We start from the raw sequence: 18065 nt of genomic DNA on the forward strand, positions 1-18065 counted from the left end.
GACATTCTTCCCCTACTACTTCTGAGGAGAGGACCCAGCTCTGGGGTTGACCTCTTTGCAGCGAGCCTCCATGTGGTCCCCCTGGAGGAGGTAAAAGGCATCTAGGCTAGTTCCCTTCCAAGGCCAATATTCACTTATATGTACTTCTCCACAAACCCAGCATTTAGTGACACCAAGTTCATGGGCTGTCCCTCAGCTAGGTCAACAAAGAGGTTCTTCCCTAGGTTCTGGCCCAATGTGTTCTTTATCTGATCATACATTTCTGGCCTTTGGGGCCTAGGAGACAGTGTAGGCTTAGATGAGGTTGGATTATGCAGACATTGAACAATATCTCCAACTGCTGGGCCTTCTGCATGGTTATGGACCTTTCCTCAGCTTGAGGTCCATCGCCAACACGCCCAGGTTTCCCCTAATTTTTCAGGCTGTTGGCAGGATTGGCCACTCTCAGATTTAACCTATATGTGCCCCATCCAATATTGGAACCCCTGATGAGTGCAGAGTGTAGTGTTTAGGGTGTACTCTTCAGGTAGGCTGGTTACAGAAGTGAAGCCAGTGGCAATGTTGGACCCTATCCTGTACCTTTGCATGCAATGGGTCCAAGGTAAAGAAGTGAGGAGACTGGTGCCACACATGTGGAGTAAGAGGAGAAGAAAAAGAGTCTTTAGGGGTGCCATCCTGATGAAACGTTGTCCTCAGCCTTCTGCAGTGCGTAGGTTGGTCAGTTTTTGGTGTGACCAAAATGGGGCCAAAGTCTTACCCTTGGTCTGTTGATTGGGGCCAACTTAATCCTTAATAGTGCCATGGGGAGGACTTCCTTCCACCAACTGAGTCGTAAGGGTCCCGTTTATGCATTCCACTTGACCTGAACTCTGTGGTTGATAGGCAGTATGCAATTTCCATTTAATATTTAAACTCTTGGCTAGCGGCTGCACTATTTCTGCTACAAAGGCTGGCTCGTTGTCTGAGCCAATGGTAGTTGGTAAGCCAAATCATGAAACAATTTCTCAGAGGAGCAGTCTGGCTACTTCTCCGGCCTTCTCAGTCTGAGTGGGATAAGCCTCTACCTAACCAGAATAGGTGCATACAAAGACCAAGAGATTCTTGAGGCCCTGTGATCAAGGCATTTCAGTGAAGTCTACTTCAGGTTCTTCAAAGGAGGTGTCACTGACACTTTGGACCTCCAGTGGGGCACATGGCTTTTGCCTAGGGTTGTTGCGGGCACAGACTTCATGCCATTCATACGCTGCTTGGGAGATGCTAAAGAGCCGGGGAACATAGAAGTACCAGCCTAGAGTGGTTTCTAGGGCACCGATGAGTCTTTTGGTGAAACTGCTTGACAAAAGCTGGGACTTGGGTCACAAGGACTGTAATCCGCCCATCCTTGAACTTCTACCCTTTACCAGAGAGGAGACTCCCGTCTTCAGTCTTAAGCCAGGCTTCTTCTTAAGGCGAGTACTTGGGGTCTCATTTGGCTAAGGGACTGGGAAACAGGAAAGCAGTTAGAGCTGTAGGGCTGGCTATTTCTTTGGCTGCTGTCAGTTTAGCAACATGGTCTGCCCTGCGGTTGCCCCAGGCCATTATGGTGTCCCTTTTTTGATGTCCTTTGCAGTGTATGACTCCTTTCTTGGGGACTCATACAGCATCTAAGAGTTCAAGAATTTCCTTTCCATATTTTTATGTGTTTTCCCCCAGACTTGATTAGATCTTTCTCTTTGTAGAGAGCTCTGTGTACATGGAGAGTGGTGAAGGCATACTTAGAGTCAGTGTATATGTTAGCACACACTCCTGCTGCCAGCTGAAGTGCTCGGGTCAAGGCAATGAGCTCTGCCTTTTGTGCTGAGGTTCCCCTAGGCAAAGGTTTTGTCTCAATAGTGGAATGCAGCTTATCCTGCAAGGAGTCTTCCTTCCCTCACAAAGCTGCTACCATCGGTGTAATATTCTACATCAGGGTCCTTGAGGGGCTGGTCTGTCAAGTCGGGCATCTTAAAAGGGAGTTCAGGTCTCTTTGGGGGCCCTTCTATGAGATTATCAGAGCACCACTCTTCTCCTTGGGGAACCAATGTGAATGACATGATTTTTGCTTCTGGCCTCCCTAAGGTTAGGGCTGCTTGGCCACGTGTATCAAAAGTAATTTGAGCCTGTAGTTTTTCCAAAAGATTTCATCCCATCAGTGCTATGGGGTTGGGCAGATAGAAAAATTTGTGGACGATTTCTCGTCCTCCTAGGTTGCACCGGTGGTGGGGCTGCAGGACTTGTCCCTCGGTTGCTCCCATAATGGTAGCTTGTCTTTGAGAAGGGGAGCCCACAGGCCATGCTACAACTGAGTGTTCAGCTCTGGTGTCAGTAGGTTGGCCCCCGACTATTTGGACTGTAGGCTCCAAATCCTAGTACTGGCAACACAGGCTTCTTTTTCTTCAACTGACCTTGGGAAGGTGCCAAGGCTCAAGCTAAGAGAACCCGACAGTTCTCCTCTAGGCAGACTCTCAACCAAAGGGGTCGGGTACTAACTATTGCCTCCCAAGAATCAATGTAAGGGAATTGGTCTGCGGGGCCAGGTTGACTGACTGGTAATGATTTGAGAGACTTTTGCAATGATTTCCTTATCAAGAGCTCCCTCTGCTGGCCATCCAATGCCACAAGAGGGCCAGTTGATCTTACAAAAAGTGCGGAGTTTCTGTGGGCTGAGTTTAACTCCATAATCTCCTGAATAACCATTTTTGAAATTCTTAAGCATACAACCTAAAGGTGTCTCTTTACTCTGCTGTCCACTCATTTTCCCACCTGTGGTTGGTGACGTACATGCACTGAGATTCGCTTCACCCGTCTCCAGCCACTCCCCTCGTGGGGATCTTTGAGGCACTTCTTAGCAATTAGGTGGGTCAGTATAAACCCCCAACTCAGATCACTGGAGTAAACGCCTCATGGAGATCCAGTGACACCACCCTAAGCCGTATGAGGTTTGCCATGGAACCAGGGATAGGGGCTCAACTCTCGCGTCGTAGCAAGGCCATGTCTCAGTCACACACAATCACACACCAAACATACTCCATCCTCCACTCTATATACTTGAGAGGTCACAGTTTCTTCTAACAAATGTAGAGTACCCAGGTGGCCTCGGGAGTTGATCATATTCCCCTTCTGTCCTATAGTGGACAGGCTGTTCCTGGGACCTGGGTCCTTACCACTCAGCCGGGAGGTGCTCCTGGGTTGGTTCCTGTGCCCCTCTGGTTTACATTGTGCTCTCGGAGCCGCCACTCCTATCTGCTGAAAGAGTCATCCTCCCCCACAGACAATAGGTCTGCTGGTGTGCCATGTAAAGTCTGCTCTTTTCAGTGTCCTGAGGGCCAGACCCCAAAGACAAGAGAGGCAAAAACCACTATCTCCGGATCCCGGACGAGCCCCCAGAAATGTTGCAGAATTATCAAACGAAGAGATGGGACACTGAGGCTATAAGCAGGAAGCAATGTTTACTGATGCCGGCACTGGCTCAGCAGATTCTTATCCAAAGGCTGAGACCTGATTGTAACATACAGGCAGTTTTATACAGTTTGTCATTCCTACCCAGCACAGATATAAGGAAGAACATTAATTGGTAGGCAAGCTATGAAATAACTGATGTTAGCCAGAGAGTCTTTGAGGTAGGGGTGAGGGCAGTCAGGAACAAACTCGTTCGAGCAGGAAATGGCCAGGCAGGGTCAGTAGTCCCAAGGAAGACAATGAACAAAGCACTCTCTGGGTAATACCTACACCCAAGGACATTTTCTGCTGTTGCTATGGGCACCGTATGCTCTTTCAGCCATTCTCATAGACATTCACTGCCTGCTCCACTGGAGAAAGCAGCTGATCCACCCTTCTCAAAAAGCCTATCTGCTCTTGTAACTAAGCAGCACATATTGCTCTCACTCACTTGAGAAGGCAGTTACTCCCTGATGAGTTTTGCCAGGGAGCAAGGTCATGGGATGACGCAACTGCGGATTCCAGAACCAGACACCCGGTTCCTCTTGCCTCCCCTCCAGGTGGCCTGGGAAACAAGACCTGGCTGAAAAGACAAGATAAATGAGCTTGGCTACCCCCACTCCCTTAGTTTCCATGACTACTGATTTCCCTATATAATGAGTACTCCCAAGACACTCAGGGAGCCAGACTTTTGTAGTAATAGCCCGCCTGTGTCTCCGTGAGTTGCAGCTCTCTAATAAATGCTTATTCTATTTAGCCCAACTCCCGTGTCTATCTTTTGGCTGTGAGTGGCACGGTAGCGGGAGCCCCAGACTCAGTTTCTTTCTGGTTTCATTATTTCTTGTTGCATCACATAATGCAGCAAAGAATCTTTGACTTTGTGATGTTATGCTTGATCAGGCTTCAGGTTTTTCAGTCCAGTTATTCACTTATAAAATGCCTCATCAGCTTTTAGTTAACGATTTTAATAACTATTAAAGGTGATTGCCTGGATTCACTATTTCATAGTAGTTTGTTTATTTTACTACAGTAGTGCCCCCTTATCCATGGAGGATACCCTTCTCAGACCCCCAGATACCTGAAACTGCAGATAGTACTGAATTCTATATATACTGTTTTTTTTTTCCTAGACATACATACCTGTGTTAAAGGTTAATTTATAAATTAGGCACAGTAAGAGATTAACAACAACTAATAATAAAATAGAACAGTTATAACAATAAATTGTAATAAAAGTTATGTGAATCTGGTGTGTGGGTGTGTGTGTGTGTGTGTGTGTGTGTGAGACTAATGGGCAGGTAGTCCATCATGGGTATGTTGAACAAAAGAATAGTTCAGATCCCAGGTTTAGCTTCAAGTCTGTCGCCTCTACTCCCTTTCCATCCTCTTAAATATAATTGCTTTTCATTGGAGCTTATTTTTCCTTCATCTTATATATATTTTTAGTACAAAAATATATGTGTGTGTGTGTGTTCATAGATATTCATATTCTTTGAATACGGATAAAAAGTACTATACATTTCACAGTATTATATACTTGGCTTCTTTTTTACTTGACAACATATCCTAGGCATTGCTCCAAAGCAATATATGGCAAGTTTTTTACTACTTTATAATATACTAGGAACAGACACCCCCCTTTTGTTTTTGGTTAGTATGGTGGTGCTATACCCTTGTTTATAGAACACATCATATTTTCACCATATTGTCTTTGGGACAAATCATTAAAATGGGATTGTTGCTTCATAGCATAAGTATGTAAGTAATCTTGCTAGGTATTTATTTCTTCATTGTACCATTTTTCACTACTATTAGCAGTGTAAGAACATATAAAACTTTTGAGTTTTTGCCGTTCTGATAGAAATCATATATGAGTGTAGCTTAATTTTGTGTTTTTGTTATTAGAAATGTGGTTGTTGAAGGGCTGTTTAATGTCTTGTTCTATGAACTGTTTGTTCATATCTCTTACCTGCCTTTCTGTTGAGTTATTAGCCTTTTTCTTCTTGATTTTTTTAGAAGTATTTTATGTTAGAAATATTAGTTGATTAGCTGACATAATTTGAAGTACTTTTTTTACCCAGTTGTACAGCTTTTTTTTTTTATTATAATCGGTTTTTATTGACAGTAATTCAAAATGTGGTAACCTTCAGCTCTGCAATTCCACTTCTGGGAATTTATCCTAGAATGCTGTACAGTTGTATATACAAAAGGATATTAATTATCCCAACAGTTCTGCTTCTGGATATATACCCAAAGGAATTGGAAACATGTTCTTACAAAAACTTGTACATCAGTGTTTATAGCATCATTATTCACAATAGTCAAATAGAAACAACCCAAGTGTCTATTAACCGATGACTGAATAAAGGCAGTGCAACATATCCAAACAATGGACTATTGTTTGGCCATTAAATTGAATAATAAACATAGGTGAACCTCGGAAACATTATGCTTAATGGAAGTATTCACAATAGGTCACATGTTGTATGATTTCGTTTATGATTTCAGAATAGGCAAATCTATAGAGACAGAAATTAGATTAATAGTTTTCAGGGAATGGGGAAAGGGAAGACTGGGAGTAACTGCTAATGGGTACAGGATTTTCATGGGGGAGATGAGAATATTCCAAAATTAGAGACTGATGATGGTTTTACAACTTTGTAAATATACTAAAAACAGTGAATTGTATACTTGAAAATGATGAATTTTATAGGAATGATATCTCAATAAAAAAATTAAAAATGCATATCATCAATCTAGTTATGACAAAACGATAGATAAATCCAAATTGAAGGACGTTCTACAAAATAACTGGTAAAGAGTATACTAGTACTCAAGTCAAGATAATGAAAATAAAAGTCTTAGGAACTATCTCAGATCTGAAAAGCCCATGAAAACGTGAGAACTAAGTGCAGTGTGAAATCCTGGATTTGTCCTGAACCAGAACAAAAGTAAAAAATTAGTGGAAAAGTGGTGAAATTCAGATATTATGTAGATTCACTAAAGTAGAATGGCAATGTTAATTTCCAGATTTGGAAAATTGTACCATAGTTATATAAGATGTTAACATTTGGGGAAGCTGGGTGAAGGATATACAGGAACTCCGTACTGGTTTTGTAATTTTTCTGTAGATTTAAAATTATTTCAAAATAAAAAGTTTAGAAGTTATTGACTGTATCAATATTAAAAAAGTGGAAACTCCATAGACATTCATCAATGGTGGAATGGTTAAAAGTATGGTACATTCATACAGTGGAATATACTGTGTACCTGTTTACAGAGAATAAGGATTTGTATACAGTGACATGGAAAGAAAGAATAAAGAAAAAAGTAATATGTATTTGGAGGTCTTAGCAACTGCAGTCAGGCAAGAGAAAGATATAAAAGGCATCCAAATAGAAAACGACGAAGTAAAGCTGTCACTATTTACAGATAACATGAGTATCTATATATAAAAACCCTAAAAACTCCACAAGAACACTGCTAAAAACAATAAGCAAATAGAGTAAAGTTCCTGGATACAAAATCAACGTTCAAAAATCCATATCTTTCCCATACTCTAATAATGAAGTGTCAGAAAAAGAAGTGGAAAAAATAATTCCTTTTGCGATTCCAACAAAAAGAATAAAATACCTAGGAATAAATTTAACGAAACATATAAAGAACCTATATAATAAAAACTACAAGACCCTATTAAAAGAAGAAACAACAAAGAAATAGAAAGATATTCTATGTTCTTGGATTGGAAGAATCAACTTAGTTAAAATGACCATATTACTTAAAGCATTATACAGATTTAAAGCAATCCCCATCAACATCTCATTGGCATTTTTTTAAAGAAATAGAACAAAAAGTCATCAGATTTGTATGGAAGCACAAATTACCTTAAATTGCCAAAGCCATTCTGAGGGGGGAAAAAAAGGCTGGAGGCATCACTTCGCCTGACTTCAAATTATAGTACAAAGCAACAATAATCAAAACAGCATGGTATTGGTAGAAAAACAGACACACAGACCAGTGGAACAGAATCGAAAGTCCAGAAGTAAACCTATATTTCTATGAGCAAATAATTTTTGACAAAGAAGCCAAAAACATACAGTGGAGAAAGGAAAGTCTCTTCAATAAATGGTGCTGGGAAAACTGGAAAGCCACATGCAAAAGAATGAAACTACACACCAAAATTAACTCATAATGGATTAAAGACCTGAATATAAGGCCTGAAACAATAAAAATGCATAGAAAAAAACGTAGGAACTAAACTCCAGGACCTTGGACTTATAGAGTACTTGATGAATTTGACCTCAAAAGCAAGGGAAGTTAAATGAATGGGACTGCATCACACTATAAAGCTTCTCAGCAAAAGAAATTATCAACAAGGTAAAGAGACAACCATCCTAATGGGAAAATATATTTGGAAGCAATACTCTGATAAGGGCTTAATATCCAAAATATACAAAGTACTCATACAACTCAATAACAACAACAAAACAAATGATCCGATCAAAAAATAGGCAGATGAAACCTGAACAGACACTTCTGCCTAGAGGACATACAAGTGGCCAGTAATATTTGAAAAGATCCTCAACATCTCTAGCTATTAGTGAAATGCAAATCAAAATCACAATGAGATACCATCTTACACCTGTTAGAATAGCTAATCAACAGGACAAGCAATAACATGTTGGAGAGGATGTGGAGAAATAGGAACCCTCATAAACTGCTGGTGGGATTGTAAATTGGTACAGCCACTATGGAAAACAGTATGGAGGTTCCTCAAAAAGCTAAGAATTCATCTACTGTATGATCCAGCAATCCCTCTACTGGGTATTTACCCCAAAGACTTGAAAACCCATATCCGAAAAGATATTTGCACACCAATGTTTGTAGCAGCATTATTCACAGTGGCCAGAACATAGCAGCAACCAAAGTGTGCTACTATAGATAATTGGCTAAAGAAGCTGTGGTACATATATACAATGGAATATTACTAAGTCCTAAGAAGAGATGAAATACTGCCATTTGCTACAACAATGGACCTCGAGATAGATAATCATGCTAAGTGAAATAATATGTGGGATATAAACCTAAAAGCAATAAATGAACAGGACAAAGAAACAGACTCATGGACATGGACTATAGACTAGTGGTTACCAGAGGGTAAGGGTGGTGAGGAGGGGTTAGGTAGGCGGTTAAAGGGGGTCAAATATAGGGGAGAAGGGAGAGAGTGAAGGGAGTAGAGGGGATCAAATATATGGTAGCTGAAGGAAACTGGACTTTGGGTGGTAAACACACAATAGAATATACAGATGTCAAATTATAATGTCCACCTGTAAATTATATAATTATATTAACCAATGTTATCCCAATAAACTTAATTTTAGAGAATACTGAAATAAATAATAAAAATCTTATTACCTCTCTTCTCTTTATTAAATATTAATTATTGGCATCCTTTTGTCAAAAAGCCACGAGGCAGGTCATTGGCCTGTGGTTATCTTTTAAATGGGAGGAGGTTCCCCAAGCGTGGGTGGGGCCCCATGTGGTCAAAGGTGGCAGCCCAGAGGGCCCGAATGAGTGATTGTAAAGAGGACAGTAGGAAAGTAAGCAAAATGTCGAGGCCATTGGGGGCCAGGTTTCTCACAGTTGGAAAAGGTGGCATGACCTGGAGAGGGGAGAGGCCAGAGTCACCTGTGGTGTTGGGCTGGAATTGGAAGTATTGGTCTGAAATCTCGATTTTCATATATAAATAAATAAGCATAGCTGGGGAAAAAGAAGTAATATGTATGTTCTCTTACCATTTATATAAAAGTATGTTTTTACCTGTGAATGTACATTCATAAAAATATATAATTTTATCATTATCATTACTTTTAGAGAGTAGAACATATTTATTCCCTTTATGGTTTTACAAGTCTCATATAATCATGTCACAGTTGTAATTTTTTTAGCATATGTATTTCATAAAAAAAGAATTTAAAAAGCCAATAAACTTGTTTGTCTCTACTGTTTTACAAAGTATTACGTGTAGGAAATGAGATAAATACAAGCATGTAGTTCCCTTTCATAAGTTTGATATTTTGTTCTTTGTATTTAAGCCCATCATCTGACTTTTAGGAGTTTTTGTGCAGCAACTCATTGGTGATTTGCTGTGTCCTACTTTGAAAGAAATCCCAGGGTGTAGTTATTTTGCACCATGTCTTATTTTAATAACTGGTTACAAACATCTGTATAGCCAGAGTGATGTTAAACCTCAAGTCATCTCTCTCCTTAGGAGAGAATCACAGTAGTTAGTTAACAGAGCTGAGCCTAGAAGTTGTTTTTCTTCCTAAGCAATGCAGTGTTAATTCCTCAAATTGGAAAAAAAAAAAAAAAAAGTCATTGTTTATTGTTTCCTATGCTGGATAACATACAGACAGTCCTTTTGTTCCCTTACAAGCTAATTTCTAATATGGCAGGAAAATTATCACTAAGTTAAAAAAAAAAAAATCCCTACAGTTAGCACTCTGGAGAATCCTATGTGTAAGAGGCAGCTCAAAGACAAGCCTAGGCCTGCAGCTGCTCTTGGCTCTATTTGGAGTTTATAGTTGGGGTTTATTTTTGAAAGAAATGGGCCTTATTCCATATGAATGTCTTGTCTTTAATCACACGGGATTCCTTTCCTTCAGTGTTAGCTGCTTTTGAAGATCTTTTTTCTAAAGAAGGAGGTTGCTCTTTTGGGATCCCTTACATGATTTTGGATATTCCACATGCATTACAATTGACCCTTCATATCTATGGGTTCCACTTCCATGGGTTCAACCAACTGAGGATGGAAAATACTAGAAAAAAATATTACATAGTTGCTGATATATACTATATAGTTAGGCCTACTATGGTTGCTGTGCTGCATCTGTACTAAACAGGTACCTTTTTCCCCCTATCATTATTCCCTAAATAATACAGTATAATAACTATTTACAAAGCATTTGCATTGTATTAGGTATTACAAATAATCCAGAGATGATTTTAAACATATGGGAGGGTGTGTGTAGGTTTTATGCAACTACTATACCATTTTATATAAGGGACTTGAACATCTTTGGATTTTGGTATCAGAGGGGTGGGGGCTATCCTAGAACCAATCCCACACAGATAGTAATGGACTACTGTATATGAAAATGTGTGTGTATATGCACACACACACACACATGCACACACATACATACACACGTTTTCCTTTAACTTTAGTAAAATGCATATAACATAAAATTAACCATTGTAACTGTTTTTAAGTGTATAGTTCAGCAGTGTTAAGTATGTTTACATTGTTTTGCAGCCAATCTCCAGAACTTTTTCATGTTGCAAAACAAACTCTATAGCCATTAAACCATAATTTCCTGTTTGCTACTACCCTCAGCCCCTGGCAACCACCATTATACTTTTTTTTTTTTTTCTGCATTTGATTACTCTAGATACCTCACATAAGTGAAATACTGTTTTCGTCCTTTTATGATTGGCTTATGGCACTTAGAATAATGTCCTCCAGATTCATCCATATTGTAGCATGTTCTACCTGCTTATATTTTAAGTTAGATGACACCCATTCTCCCTCACCTCCCAATACCACTAATAGTACTATGAACTATTGTTGTTGTAAGCAATGGATCCTTTATTTTCTTTATTAAAATTATTGGGATGACATTTGTTAACAAAATCAAATAGTTTTCAAGTGTACAATTCAATAATATGTCATATCTATATTATATTGTGTGTTCTCCACCCAAAGTTAAATTCCCTTCCATCACCAAGTATTTGACTCCTTTTACCCTTGTCTACCCTTTCCCTCTGGTAACCATTAATGTGTCCATGAGTCCTTTTGTTTGCCATGTTTGTGTGATGCTTTCAGTTTTATATCTCACATGGCGAAATCATATAATTCTCAACTTTTTCTGTCTCACTTATTTTGCTTAGCATGATAATCTCAAGATCCATCCATGTATCGCAAATGGTAGTATTTCATCTTTTCTTATGACTAATATCCCGTTGTATATATGTACCACATTTTCTTTATCCATTCATCTAATGATGGACACTTAGTTGTTTCCATGTCTTGGCCACCGTGAACAATGCCGCTATGAACATCAGGGTGCATATATCTTTGTGGATAAATGTTTTCAAGTTTTTGGGGTAAATACCCAGAAGAAGGATTGCTGGGTCATGTGGTAATTCTCTTTTTAGTTTTTTACTTTTTTAGTCTCATCTTCAGAAGGTGATATCTCAGCAATTTTTGTTGCCCTTTCTGACCACAAATGTCTGTAATACCTAACTACTAATCTCTTTAAAGAAAATATTAAAATGTTGTTTGAATGAATATTCTTTAATCTCACAAATATTTTATTGAGTTTATGTTCGGGCTGACGGATGAGATTGGAGAAGTATAAAAGAGACCTCAAAACAGTCTTAAAGTTTAAATTTAATCATGAGGGCAAAGGGGGTTATATCAGTTAATAATTGCTGCATATGAAATACTCCCAAACTCAGTGGTTTAAAACAACCATTTGACAGTTTTTTTGGTTAGCAATTAGGGCTATAAACAGCTGGGGGTTCTTCACAGGATTTGCTTGGAGTTATTCATGCATCCACAGTCATCTGCAGTCTTGATTGGAGTTGAGTTATCTAAGAGGGCTTTGCTTCTGTGTCAGGCAGTTGGTGATAGCTGTTCACTGATTGGTCTAAAGGGCATCAGTAGGAAGGGCCTCAAATACTGTCAGCCTTCTGGGCCTAGAAGGTATTTCTCCACTTCTTAAAAGCCTCTGGAGACCCAGGTTCAGAAGTCCATATTGTTGCTTCACCTGACATCTGTTGGCTAGAGCAGGTTGTTAAGCCAGCCCCAGTTCAGCAAAGTGGAGAAACAGACTCCACCTTTTGATGGAATTGACAGCACAGTCATGTTGCGAATATGTTGTGTGTACAGGAGTGGGAGGAATTTGTCGTTCATTTTTTGTATTCTTATACGAGAATGATAGGATGAGATTTGTATTTTAGAGTAATCACACTGGGTGTAATGTCAAGAAAGATTTGAAAGAGGGCAGGGAAGAGTAGTCAAGGCAGGATTAAGAGGCTATTCAGTCATCAGTGGGAGAGATGGTAATGTGAACATTTATATCTCACATGATTTCACCATGTGAGATATAAAACTGAAAGCATCAAACAAACTTTTTTCATCCTCTGCTTCTAAATGTCTCAAGGTATTCCATACAGATTTGTAAAAGGGCAAAATGGAGAGAGGAGACATTGACCTGATCCAGAGAGGCTGTACTATATCAGGATCAACAGGAAATAATTGGTTAAGTTTTGCTAAAGCCTTTCTATTAGTTCAGATAATTTAAAGGAGAAATCTGTGATACTTATTCCCTCAGCATGCTGGCCACTAAGAGCTTAGGAAGAATTGGGTGTAAGGAAGATTTATTTTTGTTACCTTATATCCAGTTTCCTGTACAAAGTTCTTATCATACCAAGGCCCCCTTGCTGCATTTTTCTTATACATTATTGGGTAGGGATGCATTATAGTTCAATTAAAGTAATTTTATATAGAGGTGAGAATATTAAAGTTTTGCATTTTAGAAGAGATTTTTGTTAGTTGATATTTCTAAACATACAATGTGGGAGCAAAGGTGGGTCGTCGTTTTTTTGCAAGGTGTTAAAAATAAGAATAGCATAAAGATATATGTTCACAGACTAAAGTGTATATCTGTTTTTCTGTTTAATCAGCATTGCAGGCACATGGATCTCTATCCCATTGGTCTCCATAAATAGAGATTCATTGCCTGGAAAAGAGCACCAGACCACAGAAACTGCAAATGAAAAATAGGGTAGTTCTTCAGTGCTGCCTACTTGTAGCTGTTTTTCAGAGTTTTTGAGATTCTTGTAATGTGTGATGCTTAATAAATAAAATGAATGATTCCAGAAGAATAGTGAGGCTATTTGTTGACATATTCACCAACCCACTATTTTGAAGTAATTGCTTTGCAATGTGGGGTGAGTGACTATCAGTATTTTCACTGTAATAATTATGAAACTGTTAGTAAAAGCATATAGGCTATTAACTTTATTTTTGGCACCACTTCTACTTTTGTAATCACCTCATACCCATTCCATTTTCACATTTCCATAATTGACTCAAAATTGGCTTTTTTCCAGGTAATTTGAGTCAAAACCCAAAGTTCACATACTGTTTTTGGTTAATATTTCTTAAATTTGTTTATATTACTAACATAGTTTTCCCTCCCTTTTTTTCCTTTGCCTATATATCACTCGTTGAAGAAACCAAGGAAAAACATTAGTCTCAGAGCCTTCTTTTATCTCATATATTTTGTTGAGCGCTTGTTACTGTAGTGAGATGAGAGAAGGGCTATATGGGATACATCTTTGAACAAAACAGACAAAAATCCTTCCCATTCCAGGAGAGGTAGACAATAAACAAAAATTATTGTAAAGTTTGTTAGAAAACAACAGAGGATAACAAGGGACTAGAGAGTGTCTGACCTTGTTGGATGTGTAAGATATGTAGCTGAATGCAGTGGGAGCCACTGAGAGTGGAGCAAAAGACTAATCTAATTTATATTTAAGTGGGTCACTCTGACTGCTGTGTAGTGGATGAAGAGGCAAGGGTGCAAAACTCCTGTGTAATCCTGGCAAGAGATGGTATAGAATTCAGTGGGGGAGAGCCTGCAAGCAAGGGAGTAGTTAAAGGACAGTTGGCCAGGTTTCTGCTGGAATGACTTACACAGGGTCTCAGAGGCTTAGTCACAGCTGAATAGTTACTAACAATCTCATTCACTATTCTGTTGGTAAAGGACGGTTGTAAACTGGTGCTTTTTGAAGGTTGTATTATGTTAATGGCTTTTTTATTTTTATTTTTGAGTTGTTAGGTGTTTGTTTCTTTTTTTTTCTTCTGAACTTCATAAAATGCTTTCTGTTTTGCAAATGTCTTATTTAGTGGCGTTTAAAATTATTCTTGGTTCTTTTTGAAAAATTTCAAAACTACAAAAAATTAAAAGAATATTAAAATGAATAGTCAATCCCTTCATCTAAATTCAGCAATAAACATTTTGTAACATTTGCTTCAGAAAATATATATGTACCTTTTTTTTTTTTTTGTGGCCCATCCATTTGACAGTAAGTTGCAGACATCAAAAACACACAAGAAATTTAACATCAATACCATCTAATATATATAGTCTATATTCAGATTTTTTATTGTTGTCTACTTTTCATCTAGGATCCCATCCAAGGTCTCCCATTTGGTTATTATGACTCTTGTCTCCCTACCTTTACTTTTGTCTTTTATGACATTGAGATTTTTAAAGAGAACAAGCTAGTTGTCTTGTAGAACAGCGGTCCCCAACCTTTTCGGCATTAGAGACCGGTGCTCCTGTGTGATCTGAGGTATGCGTAATGATCTGAGGTAGAGCTGAGGAGGTAATGCTAGTGCTGGGGAGCAGCTGCAAGTACATATGAAGCTTCTCTCGCTCAGGCCACACAGCTGCTGTTGGGAACCCTGTTGTAGACTGTCCCACAGTCTGGATTTGTCTGATCATTTTCTCATGATTAAATTCTAGTTAAATCATGCAGATGTTCTTTTACCTTTTGAAGATTTAAAAATATAAACATAGGAATAGTGTAGGTTTTACAAAGTCTAAGTCTTACTTCCATTTCTACAAAGTGCTAGCAAAGCACCTGTTCTTGTAATAAGCATTGTCACAGAGTCTGAGAATATTAATTGAGGGGAATTTTAGATTTCACCTCTGGAAGTCACAGACTGCAGAAAAGTAGCAGAATGGGCATAGTCTTAAAACAAAATAGAAACAGAAAGCTGGATTTTGACACCTTCAGGACCCAGTTGATTTTTTAATAAAGCTGTATTAATGGGATGAGTAGAAACTCTATAATCTTGGTACTTTCTGTAATTAAGGAAAATAAGTGAATTAGGGATACCATAGAATGAAGTTTCATCTGGCATATTAATAATAGGTCCTAAGTTTATATAATGTGCATGTGTGTGTGTTTGATACCATCTTAGGAGAATGGATTTTTTAAATCTTTGCACTATTTTTCATAATAACTTTCTTCCTTTTTTAGCTACAAGGCTTTAGCCGACCAAGTGTATACCATGCTGCTGTTGTCATTTTCCTTGAATTCTTTGCGTGGGGCCTGTTGACAACTCCAATGTTAACTGTAAGTATTGCTAAACTGGGTCATGAGAGCAAAAGAGTTCTTAAGCATATGTTCGTATGGCTGTATGTCTAAGTATGTGTTTGAGAGTAGCTCTTGACAGTGATTTAAGATTGCTTATTCCATTGGGTTGTTTCCACCAGCAACAAAATACCCGGGCTGTTCATTAAATATTCCTGGGCAGCAAGGCACTCCCACTGAACCAGAATCTTGGTTCAGAGCAAATGAACTATATATATATTTAGGAAGAGCATTAAGATGTCTTAGAGGAAATTATCACAAAGCTTTGTTGAAGTTTGTAAATTACATACTTTATATGAATGTCATTGCCTTTGACTTAATATAGTAAATAGGAGATTGGTAAGCACCTGGTAACAATAAAGGCAATGATTGTAAGAATATCCAAACTTCCATTTTTGGTGGTTTACCTACAGTTATTTCTCTGCAGAGGCTGTGTTCAGTTTCTTAGAAAGGCCTTAAATTTCAGTAGTCTTAAATTTTTCAGTAAATCTCACTGGTGGTTAAAATCCTTACCCGGAAGCCAGTCAAGATGGCGGAGTAAGTAAATACTGTGCTTGCCTCTTCTCATGACCTCATTAAAATTACAACTAAAATAGAGAACAGTCAACCTGGAGAATTACCTGAAGACTAGCCAAGTGGAACTCCTATAACTAAGGTTATAAAGAAGAGGTCATATCGAGATCAGTAGGAGGGGTGGAAACATGAAATGGACTGGTCCCACACCAACATGTGGTTGTTGAGAATTGAGAAGGATATCTCAGTTGTAAAGGTCCATGCCAAAAAGCGAGGGTCCCAGCCCAGGGATCAGTATGGAGAAAAGTAGTCCCCACAATAGCTGGCTGTGAACATCAGAGGCAATTCTGTCCTGTCACGGTGAGATAGAGGGGTGCTGGGAGCTTAGGAATCCTCTAAAAGGGCCCATGCACATACTGACTCCCAATCATTCACCCTGAGCTCTAGCAAGAATCAGAAGGTACAAGAGACATACAGGGAGAAACTGATTTGTGTGTCTTCAGAGTGAAGGCTGGCATTGTCCCTGTGTTGAGCATTCCCCCCACACAGCTGGAGGGGCAGGTGGATGCCAAATCTGAACCTTCATTAACCTGATAAACATAGCTCATTCGCTGAGACCTCATTCCACCCAACTTGTACTCTGTCCTTGGCTATTTCAGTGCCTACCCCTCACAGGTAGCTCATGCTGCAGTCTTTCTTTAAAAATTTCAAAGCTCTGTTGGGCCAGGTAGGCGACAACTGACCTCAGTGTACCCTGTGCATTTTGCTGAGAGACCCCAGGCCAAATGTAGGAGCAGCTGGCCTTGAGTCACAGTGTGGAATCTCCCACATGCCTCCGGGCCCAGCACATGCAGGTGGATTTCTTTGTAGCTCCCCTCAGATGGGCCCGGGCCGAGCACAAGCAGCAACTGCCCTCAGCCTTTACTGGAGACCCTCCCGAGAGGCCCCAGAATCAACACACACAGTGGTCTACCTCAGACTATTACAGAGTACCACCTGTTAGTTCCACAAACAGCATACCCAGAGGGTAGTTTCAGAAGTCATCAAAACATGCTAGGGCAAATCCTGCTCTGTGGAGTCAGCCCCCTCTGTAGTTATGGCCAGTTTTCACAGCAAGTCAGCCGGAGGGTCAACCTTACCCATGGACAAACCACCAGCAATCAAGGCTCAACTATGATAGAAGGGCACACACAATCCACACAAGGGGCATTCCTAGACACCAGGCTTGGGTGAACAGGACGACTGGTAGATATGGTCGGTCTGCCTAATACATAGAAGCAAACAGAGAGGTCGGCAAAGTGAGACAAACATGTCTCAAATGACAGGACAGAAGGAAACTCCAGAAAAAGAGCTAAACAAAATGGAGGTAACCAATCTACTAGATACAGAGTTTAAAGTACTGGCTATAAGGATATTCAGTGCACTTAGGGAAGAATAGAATTCAACTCAGAACTTTAACAAAGAGTTAGTAAAAAAGGACATAGAAACTATAAAACAGTCAGCAATAAAGAGTACAGTAACAAAGAATATACTAGAAAAAATCAACAGTAGATTAATTGAAGCAGAGGATTGAATCAGCGATTTGGAAGACAACAGAGCAGAAAACACCCAATAAGAACAGCAAAATAAAAAAAAGAATTTAAAAAATGAGGATTGTTTAAGGAACCTCTGAGACAGCATCAAGTGTACCAACACCAAGCACATCATAGTACCAGAAACAAAAGAGAGAGAGCAAGGAATTGAAACTCTATTTGAAGTGGTGACTGAAAACTTGCCTCACCTGGTGAAGGAAATAGACATACAGCCCAGGAAGCTCAGAGTCCCAAACAAGATGAACCCAAAGAGGCCCACACCAAGACACA

General features: G+C 39.3%; 1 protein-coding gene across 2 annotated transcripts in view; it reads left to right on the forward strand.

Moving 5' to 3' along the window:
* The window catches only part of MFSD14B (major facilitator superfamily domain containing 14B), an 87784-nt gene that overhangs the window by 14203 nt on the left and 55516 nt on the right, over positions 1-18065 (forward strand). For both annotated transcript variants that reach the window (XM_016126013.2, XM_016126011.2), the window contains exon 2: positions 15577-15672. In XM_016126013.2, coding sequence (XP_015981499.1) covers positions 15577-15672 — 96 coding nt within the window. The remainder of the gene's footprint in view (positions 1-15576; positions 15673-18065) is intronic.

The sequence above is a fragment of the Rousettus aegyptiacus genome, unplaced genomic scaffold (genome assembly GCF_014176215.1).
Source record: "Rousettus aegyptiacus isolate mRouAeg1 unplaced genomic scaffold, mRouAeg1.p scaffold_m13_p_3, whole genome shotgun sequence".
NCBI classification, from domain to species: domain Eukaryota; kingdom Metazoa; phylum Chordata; class Mammalia; order Chiroptera; family Pteropodidae; genus Rousettus; species Rousettus aegyptiacus.